Source organism: Rhinolophus hipposideros (assembly GCF_964194185.1).
Source record: "Rhinolophus hipposideros genome assembly, chromosome: 22".
Classification (NCBI taxonomy): domain Eukaryota; kingdom Metazoa; phylum Chordata; class Mammalia; order Chiroptera; family Rhinolophidae; genus Rhinolophus; species Rhinolophus hipposideros.
The window spans coordinates 22,361,558-22,381,598 of record NC_138068.1 but is presented as its reverse complement, the minus strand read 5'-3'; the positions used below and the strand labels follow the sequence as shown (position 1 = coordinate 22,381,598).

At 48.7% G+C, this 20,041-nt stretch overlaps 1 protein-coding gene across 1 annotated transcript; it reads left to right on the top strand.

Annotated features, from left to right (window-relative positions):
- Positions 1-3,873: 3,873 nt before the first annotated feature.
- Positions 3,874-17,225, top strand: CCM2L (CCM2 like scaffold protein; the record flags this gene model as incomplete). Its single annotated transcript, XM_081034694.1, is given in 12 exon segments — positions 3,874-3,956; positions 6,123-6,290; positions 7,254-7,337; positions 7,435-7,618; positions 8,434-8,894; positions 12,737-12,872; positions 15,610-15,710; positions 15,714-15,739; positions 16,039-16,138; positions 16,142-16,177; positions 17,106-17,189; positions 17,193-17,225. Coding segments are annotated over 12 exon segments (1,443 nt in total). The 5' UTR covers positions 3,874-3,926.
- Between the last annotated feature and the right edge of the window lie 2,816 nt (positions 17,226-20,041).

Sequence of the window (20,041 nt, the reverse complement as noted above, 5' to 3'; positions counted from 1 at the left end):
TGGTGGAGCAAGAAGATAGGAAGTCCCTGGGTCCTGCATACACGGAGTTTGTATACCTGCCATGGACCTCTTAAGTGATAGAAGACATAAACGTCTATGTCTAAGCCACTGTTACTTCGGTCTTAGTTATAGCCAAAATACATCCTGGCTAATACATGTGACCCTGAGGTTTCTAACAAAAGTTTTTTGAAGAATCTCTAAGAAAGGTTTTCTGTTACAATAAAAAGACATACAAGAAGGGGAAACCCTTGGCTTCATCAAGGGTTGATGACATCAAAAGCAGGCTAAGGATGGATGTATTACTCCTAAAGCCACAACAGCCATCTTTTCAGCTATATGAGTTTTCTGGGGCTGCCGTGACAAAATAACACAGACTGGATGACTTAAACAGTAGAAAGTTTTGCACAATTCTGGAGACTAGAAATCCAAGATCAAGGTGTCAGCAGGATTGGTTTCTTCTGAGGCCTCTTGCCTTCGCTTTCAGATGGCCACCTTCTCACTGTGTCCTCACATGTTTTTTCCTCTTCGTGTGTGCATGCCTGCTGTCTGTGTGTCCAAATTGCCTCTTCTTAAAATGACACCATGGGGCGGCTGGATGGCTAAGTTAGTTAGCGCACGAGCTCTTAACAACGAAGGTTACTAGTTCAATTCCCACATGGGATGGTGGGCTGCGCCCCCTGCAACTAAAGATTGAAAACGGCGACTGGACTTGGAGCTGAGCTGCGCCCTCCACAACTAGACTGAAGGACAACGACTGGGTGCTGATGGACCCTGGAGAAACACACTGTTTCTCAATAATAAAAAATTAAAAAACAACAAAACAAAATGACACCAGTTAGATTAAACTAGAACCCACTCTTTGATCTTATTTTAACTTATCTCCAAAAACAGTCACATTCTGAAGTACTACTGGGTGTTAGTGCTTCAACATATAAATTTGGGGAGACACAATTCAGCCCATACCACCAGCAAAGCAGAAAAATGTAAAGAACTTGATGCCATTTTTGAGATGCTCAATTAACCAGTCCTGAAATCACTCACCCTTGGACTTCTTGTTTTAAGAGATAATAAATTGTCCTTATAGTCTAATCCACCTATTTAATTTAATTTTTAAAATTTTTTAAATTTTATTTTATTTACTTTTTTGGGGGGTGGATATTGCGGAACCACTAGCAGCTCAATGGCAGCTCGTTGTCTTCAATCTAGTTGTGGAGGGCACAGCTCACTGGCCCATGTGGGAATTGAACCAGCAACCCTGTTAAGAGCTTGTGCTCTAACCAACTGAGCCATCCAGCCGCCCTAGTCTAATCCACCTTTGATCAAGTAGCCTATTCTTTGCAGCCAAAAGCATCGCAATTCAGGCACCATGTGTTTGCTCAAGCTGTTCCCTCTGCCTAGGCCTTCCTTCCATATGCCCTTCAAGGCTTGGCTTGAATACCATGGGCTTGGTGAATGACTCCTGAGTCTGCCTTCCTAGACTAGTCGCTTGCCTTATTTCAGAGTTCTTTGCTTATATGTCTTTCTCTCTAACCAGCATATGCATGATACACCAGCTGCCATATGCCCCCTCCTGTCCCATGGCAGGCATTGATAATCAATCCTTTTTCATTCTGGGAGTAGAATTGGGGTTTATCCTCTACATAGAGCTCCAAGCAGCCCCTGCCAATCAACTGGAAGTGGCTCAAGATGAATCCTATTTGCCACAACTGTCTTTGAGAGCAGGGAATTTATTTTATTCAACTGTTTTATGATTCACAAGCTAATTTTAATAATAAATGTTACCATTGTATGCTACTGTTTTCATTTAACTCCTGCAGCAGTCTTCAGAGGCAATCACCATCATTATCCTGCTTTTGACGCATGAGAACTCTGGGCTCTGAGAGATGAACTACCTGTTCAAGGTCACACACATTTGAACGTAGGTCCACCTGTTTCCTCCACCTACTTCCACTGACATTTACTAAGCACTTGATTAGTTCATGGCCCTGGGGTGGGAATTGCAGAGAATATGGATAGTTTGCTATTTCTAGTGGCATTCAGAACATTTCTTGTCCTACTTGAGAAGCCCAGAAGCTCAGTGATGTTTGGAGTTAGTCCAGGAATAATAAGCGTCCCCATTTTACAGATAGGGAAATTGAGGCTCAGAGAGAGGGAGAGGCTTGCAAAGGCCAGTCATGGAGGTGCCAGAGCAAGAGACCATCTTTCATTCTCTGCTGCCACTCTGAGGGTGGGAATTAGGGATTTGCTCAAGAGGTTAAATGGGAGTTTTGATGTCAGGAACAGTCAGGGATAGCAACATCCTGGCCTTTTCCGGTTGGCCACAGGCTCATGGAGATCTCCCTTCCTGCTGCTGGGAGGTGACTGGCAGGATGTAGAGAAGCAGGAGGGAGTGGCTGTGTGAGCTGGCACTAAGCAGGCTGGCCATTTCCTCTCCCCCGAAAAAGGGAGGGAGGTAAGGGGAAAGGCTGATGGCTAGGAGTCTTCTGTGGCCCTCACACGCAGAGGCAGTGGGAGCTCTGACCCTTGCTCCAATGGGCACTGATCTGGCACACCCACACTTTCAGAAAAACAATCCTATGCATTGGCCCCTGCACCTCACAATTTCTAACCACTTTTCTCATCCAGGGCCTGATGTCTCTCTTGCCACATCTCTGAGTGCAGGGCAAGGCTGTGGGGTCATTGTTCCCATTGAAAAGATGAAGAAGCAGAGGCCCAGAGAGGTTACAATAAGTAACCTGCCCTGGATCATACAGCAAATCAGTTCCAGAGTGTGGGTCCCTGGAACCCAGGTGTCATGGCAAGGGGAAGACGGGTCAATCAGAACCTTTCCAACTGTCCTGGGTGGGGTATACAGAGTGCATTGGCCCTAGAGGTAAGAAACTTGGCTTCAGATCCAAAGCTAGCAGAAATCCCAGGTCCTCCTCTTATTCACTGTGTGACCCTTTGGGGTCAGCCTCTGCAGTTGAGCTTGTTCTTAAAATCTGTATGATGGCTATAATAATGGTACCCCAATGTTATGAGGAATAAGTGAGATGAAATACATAAGGTGCTCAGCACAGAACTACAAAGGGAGCCTTGCCTCCCTAATATTCTCCCAAGAGACAGTAAAATAGCCCAGGACACACAGACACATAGGAAAGTAAATAATTAATATTTATTAAGCACTTCATATGTGCCAGAAGCTCTTCTAAGTGCATTTAATCCTTATAAGTTCACTATGAGGTCAGACTGGTATTATGCCCATTTTATAGATGGGGAAATTGAGACATGAGAGATTAAGGGACCTGACGAAGGTCATAACCCTAGTAAGTAGCAAAGAAAGGAGTCAACCTCAGGCAGCCTATCTCCAAAGCTCATGCATACTGCCTTCCTTAATAGTAATAATTAATTTTTAAAATCATAACTTGCTTGGACACAGTATTCTATAGTTTATGATGTATTTTTCTACCTGCTCTTTCATTTAGTTCTCACCACAGCAGCCCAGAAAGGGAGGCAACATTTACTCCCCATTTATAGTGGGAAGTGGAAAGAGAGGCTGTGAAAGGGGTAACTGACCTGGCTTACCAAGGTCACACAGCCAGGTCAGCGACAGAAGTAGGATTTGGGAGTTTCTGACTCCATATTTAGGGGACCCTTCCCCAGCCTTATTCAACTCCCAAGCCCCCTCAATAGCAGGCCTCTGGCTGGAGGCCTAGAGGTTGTCTCCTCAGGTCAGCTGCTCGAGCTGGGCTTCCACTGTTCAGCTGAAGGGTCCCTATGCTGCGTCCAGCCCCCTCCACCTCTGCTCACTATCAGACAGGAGGGGCAGGAACTCCAGGGCTGGTGGAGTTTCCGACCAGGCAGGAAAAAGAACAAAGGAGCTGTGTGGGGGGAGAGAGTGGAAGGGGTGGCCAGTAGGGTGGCTGAAGTAGAAGGGACGATTCACCATGGAATATGAAGTCAAGAAAGGGAAAAAGGTAGGTGGGAGGTTGGGAGGGATGCAGGGCAGAGAAATGTCCCCAGAGCGGGGGAAATGGGTAGTCTGGGGTGGGGGTGCTCAGCAGTGAGGGCATAGGTAGTCCATTTGGAAGGACCTTCCTCCCTGCCCTTGGACAGCCAGACATTTGGGCTCCAAACTCCTTAACCTGTCTCCTCCTGCTTTCAGTGGCTTCTGCCACCCTTGTAATGTACAGACAAATAGACAGGTACCTTCCAGGGAAACCCAGCCAGACAGATTTGTTTGGGTGATAGTTCCAACCTCCTTCCCTGGTGTTCTTGGGGGTTCCCTCCTACAGCTTCTCAGACCAGGTACAGACACCCAATAGACCCATTCCCCTGCTCCATACTCTCCCAGACAGAAGGACCTCAGCCAGGGCAATTCTGTGCTGACGCTGCCTATTCCGGCTTGAGACTCATACCTGCTCCCCTGCTGGGTTCTAGTCTAGTCTGCCCCTCCCCATCTTTATACCAGAGCTCATGCCTAAGGCCTCAGCCTAGGGGTTATTCCCTCCACCCTTTAGGTCCCCACTGCTTCCTGACTCTAAGAAGTTCTAGTTTGGTCCTCTGGGCATCTCACCTGCAGTTCAGGGAGCCCCTCGGATTCCAACTCCCACTCTCTGCTCCACTGAGTCCTCTTTTCCCAGGAAACGTAGGTCAGGCAGTTCCAAAAGGCTCCCTCGTGAATCACGAGGGCTCAGAAGGGAGCCAAGGTAGATGTACGTGTTTTCTCTGGATTCATTCCTCCTACAGATATTTACTGAGCATCCATTATGTGCCAGGCACTATGCCTGGTGCTGGTGATGATGCAGTGATGAGCAAAGCCAGGCAAGGTCCCTGCTCCCTCCCTGGAGCTCACAGTCTCGTGGTGGAGGCAACTATCAATTTTTTAAACGAAGTATTTAATGCAACATTGCATAAAATGTTCCATACACGGTGCTGGGAGACAGGATATTAGGGGACTCAGCCCCAGACTGGTCAGTTTGAGCTGAGATCTGATGGGTAGAAGGAAAGGGGATAGGGAAGAGTGCTTCAGGCAGAGGAATAGCATGTGCAAAAGCCTGGTGGTGGGAATGAATGTAGCAAGGAGGAAGAACTGAAAGATGGTCCTGTAGCGGGAGCGCAGAAGTGAGGGGCAGTGTGGGGTAAAATGAGGCTGGAGAGGTGAGCAGGACCATTCAGGGCCACAGACAAAACATTTACCTCCCCAGCTCACTCACACATACACAGGATAAAGTCCCAGCTGCATAGCTGGCAATGAAGGACGCTAGGACTTGTTGATATACTAATTCAGCCACAGCAGACCTCACGCAGCTTCTCTAGGCTTGTGCACATCTGCGTTGAGGCTCATGCTGGAATGTGCTTTCCAATGAGATCGTTTGTTCTCATTTCTCACAGCTTCCATACACCTCATCCAGGCTCCCTGATATTGGTTTTAAAACTTGATGCATCAGAATCACCTGGAACCGTTGTTAAAACTTGGATCATTGGGTCTCACCCCCAAGTTCTGATCCATCAGGTCTGAGATAGAGCGCAAGAACGGACATTTCTCTCAAGTTCCCAGGTGCTGCTGCTGCTGGTGGCGGCGGTCATCCAGGAACCACGCTCGGAGACCTGGATCTCTAAAGTAGTGCTCAAACTTTCCTGTGAGAACTGGATTCTGTTGGGCTGAGCAGGGGCCCTGGAATTTGCACCTTTAACCTTGCTCCAGGCCATTTTTATGCAGGTGCCCACTGAATTATACTTACGTGTACTTATTAACTATTTCTAACTTTTAGGAAAGCACAGAGAAGAGCTTCACAAATACCTATGCACCCACTATCCAGCCACATGGAATCTTAGTATTTTTCTGTAATTGCCTCAGCCAGGTGGCAGGACCTCCACCTCACCTTGGTGTTTAGAATGGAGGTTTTGGAGCCAGACTGACCAGGGTGAGCAATTGGTTTTACCACTACTCACTGGTGACCTTATCAGCTAGTTCCCTCTCTGAGGCTTAGTTTTTCTGCCTGTAAAATGGGGGTTATGGAAGTACCCCTTCTGTAGTCTTTGTGAGAATTAAATTTGGTGATGTAAGTAAAATCCTGAGCGTGGTAAGTGTTCTAGAAACTCAGTTGCTGTTATCAATGTTATTCTCCCACTTTCCCCAGGGCTTTGTATCCCCCATCCGGAGGCTGGTGTTCCCCAAGGCGGCACGCCGGGCAGCCTTTCGGAGCAGTGTGAGCCGCCGGCCCCTGCACTCCATGCCCCTCTATCCCCCTGACTACCTCATCGACCCCCAGATTCTGCTGTGTGACTACCTGGAGAAAGAGGTCAAGGTGGGTGCGGAATGAGAAGAGGTGGGCACAATCTTGGGGTGAAGAGCGTTAATATATGTTCCAATACTGCATGAGACTAAAAATACTGAAAAAACAAACTGAAAAAGTACCTGTTATTTATGTGACATTCAAAATTAACTAGCATCTTGTATTTTATCTGGCAACCCTCTATGGAGAGAAAAGCTAACAAATAAATCCATTTAAAAACTGGAGACTTAAATTTCATAGAGACTTAAAATAAGAGAGAAAAAATGTGATTAGTGAAATTCACCAAGAAGGATAAAACTAAAAATAATGAAAAAAGTTAATTATGATATTGAGGGAATAACGCTGAAGTTAAGTGAGAACATTAAGTTATTAAGAATAAATGAAGAATTAATTTATTGATTTCGGACATAGTTTTTCTGACAAAATTATATACTAATTTCATACAACATTTTTCCCTTTCCATTTAACTTCTGCCACAAGATCCCAAGAGGGTGAGTGACTTGCACCATCAGTTGAAACGTGCTTGGGGGGGACAGAGGCACTCAGGCCAAGTGACAATTCACAGGTGGTTAGTCCTTTCGAGGTATTATAGTAACTTTTGCTACTGTTGCAGCTAAATAATGACGTTTTCGGGCAATGTAAGCTAGTAGTGAGTGTGGGCTCTGGTGTGTGGAGTCCAGTTTTGCCCTTTCTAGTGATGTAATATTGGGCATGCTATTTACCTTTGTTGTGCCTTAGTTTTCTAATCCTTAAAGTGAGGATGAATGAGTGAATGTACATGAAGCTCTCAGGTCTGTGTCTGGCTTCGATGACCGGCAGAGTTATTATCAGGTTCTTCTTATTAATTCAGATATTTCTATCTCAGTCTACCAGCACTGCGTCAGTGAGGAGGACAGGGTCCTCCAAGGCTTCGGGGTGACTTCTCTCTGCCCTTCTTCCACCACTCTCCCCACCCCACCCCTGTTTCCCATCCAGTTCTTAGGCCACCTCACCTGGGTGACCTCCTCATTGAACCCCTCCAGCCGGGACGAACTCCTGCAGCTGCTGGACACGGCCAGGGTGAGGCTGTGGGGAAGGGAAAGGGCAGGGCCTTGTCCTCTTCTCCCTTTCCCACCAAGGCCCTGGGGGACTCAGGACATCCCACCCACCCCCGCAGCAGCTGAAGGAGCTGCCTCTGAAGACCACGGCGGAGCAGGACAGCATCCTGAGCCTGTCAGCCCGCTGCCTGCTGCTCACTTGGCGCGACAACGAGGAGCTCATCCTGCGTATCCCCACTCACGAGATCGCCGCTGCCTCCTACCTGCAGGACGACGCGTTGCACCTGCTGGTGCTTAAGACAGGTACAGCGGGAGGGGCCTGCGGAGGGACAGAGCCAAGAGGTGAAAGAGGAGAGAAAGGGCTCCTAGGGCCAGGGGTGGGCCCTGAGGCTGAATGATGGATGATGGAAATGGTCTGACTATCCTACCCAGAAACTAGGAGCAGGCCACGGCCATATGCAATAAGACCGAGAGCAAGCTTGCGTTTGAAGAGTGGGCGGCCTGTCCCACTATCCTGAGGAAGCCTGGGAAAGGTAGAGAAGCCAGAGAGTCCTGAGGTCAGGGCAGGGCGTGGTGAAGGGAGGTGTGGTGAAGGGAAGCGTGGCTACTGCGCCCGGAGGGTAGGGTGGAACGTCGGGCGAAGGGCGGAGTCTGATCTAGGGGCGGGGCCATGCTCAGGGGGCGGAGCTCAGGGCTGAGGTAGCAGGTGAGAGCGGTCAGATCGCACGGCAAACTAGTGCCGGGGCCTGAGGCCAGGCGCGAGGTAGAGGGCAAGTCGGAATCCAAGGAGGGCACCCTGAAACCAGGCGCAGGGTCCGAGTTAAGGGTACAAAGGGAGAGACAGCCCGACCATCACCCACAGACGTAAGGGGCATAGAGATGGGGTGGGATGGGGTGGGTGGGAGCAGCTACGGTAGCGGAGCCAAAACCAGGGGTGGAGCCGGGAGCGAGGCTGGAAGGTAAAGTCGCGGGGTTGGGGGCGGGTCTGGCCGCAGAACTTTGAAGCCGGGGGTGGGGCCTGAGGCCAGGGGCGGGGCCAGGCGCGGCGGGAGCTCTGGAAGGCCGGGTCTGGTCCCCTTGCTGGCTCCTGCCGCTGACAGCCCCCCGGCCTCTCCTAGGTCTGGGTGTGGACCCAGTGCCTGCCGGGGTAGACGCCAGCCCCGGCGGCGCAGGGCGTGACCCGGGCCCGCCCGGAGCGGCTCCCGAGAAGCGGCGGGTGGGCACCACCGAGCGGCGCCACACCATCTGCAGCCTAGACTGGCGGATGGCGTGGGGCGGGGGCGCGGGCGCCGAGGCCCGGGCTGGGGGCGGCGGCGGCGGCGGCAGCCTGGAGCGCCAGCGCGCGGGGGCCCGGGCGTCCGGCAGCTGGGAGCGGCGGCAGACGTTCAGCGGCAGCTGGGAACGGCGGCACGGTGGCGGCGGCGGCGGCGCGGGCAAGCCGGGTGGCAGCTGGGAGCGGAGGCAGGCGGGCGGCGGCGGCAGCTGGGAGCGGCGCCACCCGGGCCCCAACCCTCTCGACCCGCAGGACCCCAGCCCAGACGCCTACTGCAACCTCGTCATCCTGGCTGTGGCCAACAGGGTGAGCCCAAGGGCACCCTGTCCCCCTGTGCCCTGCCTCCCGGGCACGTCCGGGGTGAGCGGCGCTCTCTCACCCCACTCACGAGGTTCCTGGGGTCTATCCTGGCCTCTCATTCTCCCTCCTTCGGCCCTACCTGGGATTGATTCAGGTACTTCCTGTGTGCCCATGACGAAATCTTTCAAATTTCCCTTGAAAAGACCAAAATCTTTCAGTTTCCCTTTTCATTCAGAATAAAAGCTAATGTCCTTTAAACTGCTTATAAGGCCATCCACCTGATACCATGTTTCCCCGAAAATAAGACCTCGCCGGACAATCAGCTCTAATATGTCTTTTGGAGCAAAAAATAATATAAGACCCGGTCTTTTTTTACTAAAAAGATAAGACTGGGTAATATATAAGACCGGGTCTTATATTAAGTTTTGCTCCAAAAGACACATTAGAGCTGATTGTCTGGCGAGGTCTTCTTTTCCGTCTTCCGAACTCCAACCTTGGACCCTTCCAGGACACTTCCTCCTTACTGTCCCAGTGGAATGAAAACTGAAAATAGCTAAAACAGATTTGATCTAACCCTTCTTCAACCCTGTTCCTTATCCAATCTCGTAAATTTCCGCACTACCACAGTAACACTCATGAGGACATTAATCACTGGCACAAATCAAATGCCAACCCATGCCAGACACAGAACCAGCATTAACTTATTTCATTCTCACAGGATCCCGTAGAGGCAAATAGTTCAACCACCCCCATTCTATAGAGAAGAAACCTAACCCAGAGGCTAAGTAACTTGTACAAGGTTACACAGGAAGCAGGTGGTGATTTCAACATTGGGGCCCGGGAAGTTCAGAGCCTGTACTCATGGTGACTGTCCATCACCCAAGGCAGAAGCCTTTTTGTTCTTCTTGCTTTGCCTACCCTCCCCCCACCCATCCTCCACATTCACCTTGCTTTTATTCATTTGGTCACATTTACTGAGCACCAGCTTGTGCCAGGCACTGGACTAGGTGCTGTGGATAGAGATAAACAAGACATATGTGGTGTCCTTTGGTAGGGAGCTCACAGTCAGACAAACACCTTCAAGCCCTGACCCTTCTCAGCTTTTCCTCTGACCCAGGGAGCCCTGACTCTCTCTGTATATAAACTGTGGTGAATAAAACAGACATAGTTCCTGTCCAGAGGGAGAGATGGATAATGACCAGTAAACGCAGGCTCCAGAGCTGACTGGCTTTCCCTTGAAACAGTTTCTCATTTGGTTTCCAGCTCTCCACATTCTCTTGGTTTTCTTCCTACTCTCTTGGCTCCTCCTTCTCAGGAGCTGGTTTCTTCTCTTTAGGTTCTAGAGGTTGGAGTGCCCCAGGCATAGTCCTCAATCCTCTCCTCTCCTCTCCTTTACACTCATTTCTAGGTCATCTCCTCTAGTCTCAGGACATTTAAAACACTGAGAATTCCCCCAAAGTTTCTCACCACATCTCCAGACATGTTCCTCCACTCAACCCTCCATTGGAAGGTCTAATGACTTTCTCAAACCTAACACATCCGAAGCTGAGCTCCCAATCTTCTCCCCTAAACCTGCTCCTCCCTTTTCTTCCTTATCTTGATGAATGGCAGCCCTGTCCTTCTGTTGCTCATATCACAACCTTGCAGGGATCCTTGGCTCCCCTCTCTCTCACACAGCCCATATCCACTCTGTCAACAAATCATTTTGGCCCTATTTTTAAAATCTAACCAAAACCCATCTGCTTCTCCCCACCCCACACTGCCCCCACCCATGTCCATGCCCCATCTCCTATCGTCTGAATCATGCAGTCACCCCTCACTGGTTTTGACCCTTGTTTACAATCTGTTCCCCTACATGGTCAGAGCAGTTCTATGAGCATTTAAGTCACACTGTGTCACTGTTCAAAATCTTTCAGCTTCCCTTTTCATTCAGAATAAAAGCTAATGTCCTTAAAACTGCTTATAAGGCCATCCACCTGATACCATGTTTCCCCGAAAATAAGACCTCGCCGGACAATCAGCTCTAATATGTCTTTTGGAGCAAAAAATAATATAAGACCCAGTCTTATTTTATTATAATATAAGACTGGGTAATATATAAGACTGGGTCTTATATTAAGTTTTGCTCCAAAAGACACATTAGAGCCGATTGTCCGGCGAGGTCTTCTTTTCGGGGAAACACGGTAATAGTGTTTCCAACCACCATCGCCATTTCCTCTCTAGCCTCATGTCTTTCTACTCTTCCCCTTTTTTCACTCCACTTCAGCCTGACTGGTGTCCTTGTAGCGTGCAAGAGACCTGTGAATGCTGGGTGGTCCACTGTGGTATCTCTGGCTCCTAGAACAGTGCCTGGCACATAATAGGTACTCAATAAATATTGAATGAGTGGATCAAGTAAGTCATGTCTATTATACTTGTGATGGGAGCTGAGAAGAAACCAAGCAGGTGGCAGTGATAATTAAGGAGGAGATCCATTTTCCATAAGGAAAGTGAGTTTGTGCCCTGTTTATTCCACGGGACTGTGAGAGCTGTAGGGTACAGACTTCAACTAATTCACCTCTGAGACCCCAGAGCCTGGCCCAGTACCTGTCATACAGTAGGACCAAATGAGAATTTGCGAGATAAATAAGTAAATAAATAAATAAATGAAGAGTTGTTTTCCAGGAGTACCTTAGCGTCTGGCCTCCTAACTGAAACATTGTGGTCCCAGGGAGTTAGTCAAAAAACCTGGGTGCCAATATTAGCCAATGCCATGAGCCTGCTGTATGAGCCTGGGCAAGCCATTTAACCATTTTAAGCCTCAGTGTCTTTAACTATAAAATAAGGATCCTCTCTTTCTTGTCCATTTTGTAGGGTTATTGTAAGGCTCGATTTTGGTTTAATGATTAGTATATTCCCCCATCCCAAAATACCTATCCAGGGTTATATTTTAATTTACACCCTGGGCTTTTTTTAGATTCACAAACCAGGAAAAGCCTTCATGGAGATGGCCTCTTCATCAGTTATGGTCTTTTTGTGTCCCTTACTTGAAGACATGAAGAGGCAAATTCTTCCTCAAATTTGCAATCTCCAAAAGCTCTCACCCGAGAACTTAAATTCCTTGCTTCTATCAGAGACTGAAGTTTATAGTTGCTTTCACTTTTGCCTTGGGTGCCAGGAAGCTCAGGTCTAAATATGGGTCTGATAGTAGTAACTATGTTGAGCCTAAAATTTTCATACAGTTAATTCTTCCTCTACCTACTAGGTATTAGGAGACCTGGGTTCTAGTGCTGGCTAATCACTTTACCTCTCTGGGTCTCAGCTTCCTACCGTGTTTCCCCAAAGTAAGACCGGGTCTTATATTAATTTTTGCTCCAAAAGACTCATTAGGGCGTATTTTCAGGGGATGTCTTATTTTTTCATGTACAACAATCTGCATTTATTCAAATACAGACATGTCATCTTCTTCTGGAACATCGTCATAATGTACTAAATGCATCTGTCTGGCTGACGATCTTAACTGGGGCTTATTTTGGGGGTAGGTCTTATTCTCGGGGAAATACGGTACGTATAAATTAAAATAAATTAGGATTTATTTTAGATAAACTTCAGGAGGGCCCATTAATCCCCCAGAAATTGGGGATGCATGTATGCATTTTTCAGGACAGAAGGGTTAGAATCATCACTGGGTTCTATAAAGAGGTCCAAGACCCAGAGAAAAACCGTATTATTTTGATGGGAAATGTCCTCAAAGTCAATTTAAAGGCTTCCGTAGGTGTGTGTGTGAGACTCCTCACACTGTGCTTTAGGAAGCAGGGGCGTCCCAGTCATTGGAGAGGGCCTGAGCTCTGTCCTCCTCCCTGGGCCAGGATGCTGCCGAGGAGTCCTGCGCCCTCATCTGCCAGGTCTTCCAGATCATCTATGGGGACCAGAGCATCGAGTGTGTGGACCGGGCCGGCTACCATTACACATCCACGCCCGAACGGCCATGGCTCTGCAGCCGCAGTGAGTAATGGAACTCCTGGCCTCTCCTCCTGTGAAACATTCCAAAAGTCCAGGAGAGGGGGGATACCCCAGGACTTAGGGCTAAAGAAAGCCTTTAGTGGTCCTTTTCTCTAAAGCAATTACAGTGTACCCCTGACATAGAGTTAAAAGAAAACGTTACTTTTCACAATTACCTCACACCTAGCTTCTTCGTAGGTGTTCTAATTGTCAGATTCAGCATGAGCCCCTCAGAGCTGAACTTTTCTGTCTCCCTTTTGTTTTTGGTGTCACTGCTTTAGCAGAAACCTAAGCACATGCATTGTCTGTTTACTGAGCATTAGGGCAGTAGGTCAAAATGAACATTTCCAGACCCATCCTTGAATGCAATCAAGGGCTGGAATGAGGATGAGACCAATAGAGGCGTTTACTGAGCACTAACTATGTGCCAAGACAGGCCAATGTGCCAAGTCTCATTTAATTCTCATGACAACCTTGTCCATCCTGTTAGCCACTGTGTCCCTGTGCCTAGCACGGGACCAGGGACATCATAGATGCTCAAGTATTTTTTGAATGGATGCAATAACTCTCTGAGGACATGATTCCAGTTTTACAGACGATGACATTAAGGCCCAGAGTAGTCAATAAATTGCTCAAGTTCACACAGCTAGTAAGTGGCAGAGTCAGGATTCAAACCCAGGTGTGTCTGATTCTAAAGCTTCTATCTGCAACAGTTTTCGTCCCCATGCTGCCCTCAAGGCCATTCAGTGAATTTCCTCAGCCACAGCCCCTTTAACATGGTCCCTGTTTGCCTAGTTCCAGCAACAAGGAGCTGACTCTTTACTTCTGGAGGCACTTCCATCTGTGGGAACTGTGGGTTCAGCATATACATACGTATCGAGTAGGTACTATGTGTTAGATCCTGCTAATTACCGGGATATACTGGTGAGCAAAATTATAATAGATGTGGCCCTGCCCTCATGAGCCTTGCATTGCTGAAGTAGGCAGCCAGTAAGGAAATAGTCACACAATTACAATGTAACCACACACTCTATGCTATGAGAACTTATAATGAGGAACTGCCCTCCCCTGTGAAGTCAGGGGAGTGTCCTGAGGAAGTGACATTGAGTGAGCCAAGATCAGAAGGTGAGGCTCATACCTGGATTCAGTAGGGCTAGGTACAGAGCAAGCTCTTTGTAAATGGTACTTCTTTCCTTTTGAGATGTTGCGTTCCCTCTCAAAGTTCTTTTTTGTCTCATCTTAAACATACAGTTTTCAAAATAGGCCCTCCCCTCTTCCTTCATTCGCTATACCCAAATCCCCCGTGAGGTAGGCAGGAAGGTGGGATTGTCCCACTGCTGGGAAAGTTGAGGGCCAGGAGATGGGAGGTGAGTCACCAAAGGTTGACAGTGTGTCGGGGGGAAGGGCAGGAATCATGGTCAGAAGCTTCCAGTAGCTGCCCAATTCACTCAGAGTAAAAACTAATAACATCCTTACAGGTGCTTACAGGACCATTTGTGCTCCAGCCATCATCCCAACCCCAGGGTGGGGGCTGAGGTTGGGGCCTCAGGAGCCAGGGACGCTGGTCCCTGTTTTGCCATCTCTGACACTCTGCTGTTTCCAGGTGAGAGCTGCCGAACCGACGGGACTTACGCCTATGACGCTGACTTCAGCTGCTGCAGCTCCTTGTGGGTACCACCCTTGCTGGGGACCCCACTCTTACCCTCCCGACCCATGCACCTGGGTTGCTTTTCTAGAATTTTTGAGATCCCTTTGGGCAAGAAAGAGTGAGAGAAGTGACCGCACCTTGATCTGTGCGGAGACACTGGGCACTGAGGATGAGAGGTAAACTGAGCTCTGATGAGCTCATAGGATCCACACTCCTGAGAGACCCAGGGTGCAACCAGAACCCAGAAGTGGGCCCATGTAGGCCTACGATTCTCTCCCAGTCATCCAGACACAATGGCTTGTAGAGTCCAAAATCACAGCTAATGCCAAAAAACTCATTTTGGTTTACTATAGTTTTGGCTCCATGTAATAGAAAAACCCTAAAAAAAAAAAGAGTGGTTTAAACAAGATGGCTATTTTCAAGGCCACCTCATGGCTCAAGATGGTGGTTATAGCTCCAGCCATCATGGTAGCATGCAGGGACCTCTTTAAAGAGCATTGCTGGAATTCCAGATCTCCAAACATCCTCTAATGACTTCTGCTTACATCTCATTGGCTAGAACTTGGTCACATAGCCACAACTAGCAACACTAGAAAACATAGGATTTTACATATCTGTATCTCTATCTCTATCTATCTATCTATCTATCTATCTATCTATCTATCTATCTATCTATCTATCTATCTGTCTATCTATCTGTCTGTCTGTCTAGATAGTTGCCCCACATGGGCCACTGTGAGCTGCGCCCTCCATAAAAAAAAAATTAATTAGCTGAGAACAAAAGATAGAGGAGAGAGAAATTCTAGGCCAAGGGAACAACATGTGCAAAAACCCAGAGGTGAAGAGGTACTTGGAGTATTAGAGGAAAAGAGAGAAGACAGGGTAGCCTAAGCACAGAGAACAAGAGTGAAAAGAGGTGTGAGAGGCAGCGAGGGGCCAGATAATGGGGGGCCTTGAAGGTGAAAACGGGACCTGGGCTGAGGCCTCAGGCCCCGGGGACTGGTAGCTATGCCCTCCCACCTCCCACCTGTCACAAGGGAGTAGCTGGAGGAGGGTGAGTAAGTGAGGACCACTTTCTGCCTGTCCCTGTAGCAATGGCTCCCAGGACACATTTGAAGCGTGTTACAGCGGCACGTCCACACCCTCTTTCCACGGCTCCCACTGCAGCGGCAGCGACCACAGCGGCCTGGGCCTAGAGCAGTTACAGGATTACATGGTCACGGTGAGCGGGGGCACCAGTGCAAACTGCACAAGCAAAGGCCTGGAGGCTGGAGAAAACATGGGGTATTTCAGGAATCATGAACAATCCCGGACATGACTGAAGGATAAGACCCCAGAGATCAGGGTAAGACATGAGGTTGAGAGAGTAAACTAAGGCCAGCTTGTTGAAGAACTTAAACTAATGTCAGCTAGCATTTTCAAAGGAGGGCTGGACCAAATATGCCCTTAGAGAGGGCTCTGGGACTTTTAGGGGTTGGGTGGGGTTACTTCCTGAGATTGATCTCAATGGTGTCCCCACAGTTGCGGAGTAAGCTGGGGCCCCCTGAGATCCAGCAGTTTGCACTGCTGTTGCGGGAGTACCGGCTGGGGCTGCCCATCCAGGATTATTGCTCCGGCCTGCTGAAGCTCTATGGAGACCGGCGGAAGTTCCTCCTCCTTGGTGAGCCCCCTGCCCCAACCCCTAAGGGTCAGCCAAGACCCCTACATGGTCCATGACATTCCTGGTCAGGCACCAGACTGGGAGTGTTATTCCTTATCCTTCAGCCTCTGATAAGGCCAAGATCATGCGATCCATAGAGCATATGAGGAGACCAAGTTGCAGAGAGAGGAAGGGGCTTGCCTGCAGTCACAGAGCCAATAAGAACAGAGCACTGGTATAGCCATTTCATCTTCACAGCAAAGCTGGGAGAGGGAATGATTTTTCCTATCTTATCCCACGAGGAAGCTGAGGCCGAGAGGCTAAGGAACTTGTTCAAGGTCACACAGGTAGTAAGGAGGACTAATAAAAATAACAACAGGAATAATATTAATAAGCTAACATACATTTGGCAGTTATCATGTGCCAAGCATCGTCTCCTTGAATGTCCTCAGTTTTAGGAAGTAGAAAGTATTTGCCCCCATTTTACAGTTGAGGAAACTGAGGCTCAGAGAAACAAAGTACAATACTGAAGTCATAGCTAGAAGTAGAGATAGAAGACAAACAAGCAACTTTTATGGGGCACTCAGTATGTGCTAAGTGGTACCTTCTTAATCCTCACATCCGGAAGGAGATAAGCGGTGTAATTATCTCGTTTTTACAGGGGAGGAAATTAAGGCTCAGAGTACTTATTTAAGGAGGCTCACACAGCTAATAATGGGAATATAACAATTGTAATAATAATAATAAGTGAATATGTAGTGAGCGTGTAACTGTGTGCCTAGAGTTATGTCATTTTTCTATGGCTCAGAGAATGAAGGTATTCTGCAAGGCCACACAGCTAGTGAGGGACAGGGTCAGGATTTGAACTCAGATCTCCAGAGAAGGTGATTGTTCTGTGGGAGGGGAGGGGGCTGGACCCCGAAGAGTCACCTGCTCCTCCACCCGATAGGGATGCGGCCCTTCATCCCGGACCAGGACATCGGCTACTTTGAGGGCTTCCTGGAAGGCGTGGGCATCCGTGAGGGCGGCATCCTGACTGACAGCTTCGGCCGCATCAAGCGCAGCATGAGCTCCACGTCGGCCTCCGCAGTGCGCAGCTACGACGGCGCGGCTCAGCGGCCTGAAGCACAGGCATTTCACCGGCTGCTGGCTGACATCACGCACGACATCGAGGCGCTGGCCCCAGACGACGACAGCACGGACGAGGAGCCCCGGGGCTCCCCGGGCGAGGGGGAGGCGGATGAAGACAACTACCTGTAGCCTGTGGCCGCAGCGGAGGGAAGGGCGGGGGCGGGGTGGGTGGCCCCCAATCCCGCCTCTGAGCCTCACTCACTTTTGCCTGCGGGCTCCATCCCCAGGGTCCCTCCTCTCACCCTGCCCAGGACCCTGCCCTCGGGGCTCCAGTCTCTGCAGTACCGAGAATGCCCTTCCGGGAGCGAGACCCTAAAGTCCTGGACTGTCACACAGGGCTCCGCCAGCCCCTCTGCCAGCCGGGCAGAGGCTGCGTCCTCCTTGGTCCCGCGAGCCCGGAGGCTCGGCCCCGGGACACCCCGTCCTTCCCGGAGGCGAAGGGAGGGACGACGAGTGGGCTCCACCTGCTGGCCGACTGACAAAAGACTTCCCAGAGCCCAGCGATTTCTGTTCCTCCTACTTTACAGCTTGAGACACCAAGTTTTAAAAAAGGAAAAGGGACTTGAGGGAATCTCCTGATGCGCCTTAGATGTTACCTCAAACTGACTGTCCTAAGTAGTGTAGAGGGCCTTCTTAAGGCTCTAAATGGAAGACTGTCCCCTCCCCTGGTGGCAGGAATTGAATCGTCGCTGTGAAGTTGAGGGTTTTCTCCACTGAGAGTTGACTGGGAGGAGTGTGATCTGGATCCCAGGCCTGGCGCTAAGACTCCAAACAAGTCGCTCGTTCAGATCTTGGATTTGGAGCCAGACAGACCTAAGTCTGCTGTCTGGTTAGTGTCCTAGCCTCTCTGCCTCTATCTCCTCATCTGTCCCAGGAGGTGGGTCCCCCCTACCTCACAGGGTGGTCATGGCAATTAACAAAGGTCAAGAACTTCGTGCTGGAGTCTGGCACATGATAGACGCTCAATAAAGGCTGTTCCCTTCCAGGTCTAACACTTTCTGACTCAGTTTACCTGTCTTTCCCCTGTGTGCAATGGGGTGGAAACTGAGATGGTAGTGAGATGTAAGAAGACCTCAGCACAGTTTGGGAAGAGGAAATAGGACTTGCCCCTCACTGCTCAATTACAGCCTGGCTTCATGCTGGAACCCCAAATGAAAAGCACCCAAGACTCCATAGACAGCCATTTTGGGGGTCTGAAGGTGGGTGGAGAGGGAGAGAAGACAGCATAAGGACAGCCCTCGGCACAGCCCGAGTAAAAGCTCAGAGGCTAAAAGGAACGAGCCCTGAGAGGAGGCCAGAGACTCGCATAGAAGAGCTCAAATTTATTTGTAAAACTTTAAAGAGCCTTCCGTGGCTCGACATATTGTACTTACCGAAAGGGAAGCACTGTTATTACCAGTTTTAAAATCATATGATTATTATTAGGGCTTCAGGTCCAGAGAGTTGATTCATACTCAGTTTGTGGCAAATGATCATCCCATCATAACTGGTCCATGCAAGACCCTTCTGCTGTTTTGTTGTGCTTTGTTTTCCCCCTCTGTCCATACAGTCCCCACACTCCTCCTGCCCACCATGGGCACCCACTCCTATGTGTTGGTATATGTCCCTGGACATAAAGTGCACAATTCTTTGTCTGCGTGTTTACACTCCATGAATGGTATTGGGTAAGGGTCTCCTTCTGTTGTTTTTTTTTTTCATTCCATAATATATTTTTAGAATCTACCCGTGTTGCTATTGGAAAATCTAGCTTACTGCATCGAATGACTACAAAGTATTCCAAGGTGAGCATTCGTGTTTTATACATCCATTCCCCCAGTGATGGACACTCAGGTTGTTTCCAACTCCCTCTGACCATAAACAACACTGATGAACATCTTGGTACGTGACCCTTATGGGGCTATGTGAAAATTTCTTTGGGCTCTATATCCAAGAGTAGAATAGATAACAGGGCATATAGGTTTTAAACTTTACTAAATTCTGCTAGAATGGCTCCACTAGCAACATGTGAATGATGTTCTCTCCTCACATTTCCATCAGACTTTGTTATTTGACTTTGTAATTTTTGCCTACAGTTTGGGTGGGAAGGTGACATCTCCCTGTTGTTTTAACTTGCATTTCTCTGTTAATCCTGAGATTCGAACCTCCTCCTATACTTGTCAGGCATTTGAGCTTCTCCTTCAGTGAATTTTCTGTTCAGATCTTTCGCCCATTATCTATTGGGGTTCCTGGTTTTTTCTTGTTGATTTACTGGAGTAGCTTATACATTTTACATATTAATTGGCTGTTGATGTTCCAGATATCTTCTCCCAGTACATTGCCCATCTGTTAAGTTTATCTATGGAAGTGGTTCTCAAACTTTAGCTTGCAACAGAATCTCCTGGAAGGCTTGCTAAAACACAGATTGCTAAACCCCACCCACAAAGTTCTGGCTCAATAGAGCAAGGGTGAGGCCCAAGAGTTTGCATTTCTAACAAGTATTCAGGTGATACTGATGATTCAGGCACCACACTTTGAGAACCGCTGGTCTAGGGTACTTTCTTTGGAAAAATTTGTTCCATTGGACAAATCCTTATTTTTGATGTTTTAAAGTCTATTTATCCCCATTTTAAGGATGAGAGACCTAGAGTCCAAGGAGGTGAAGTGAATATCCCAAGGTAACACACTGAGCTGGGATTTCGACCCCTAACTGGCTAACCCCAGAGCCCATGGTCCTACCTGCTCTGCTCTCCTGTCTACCAGGCTTTGGGATACAGT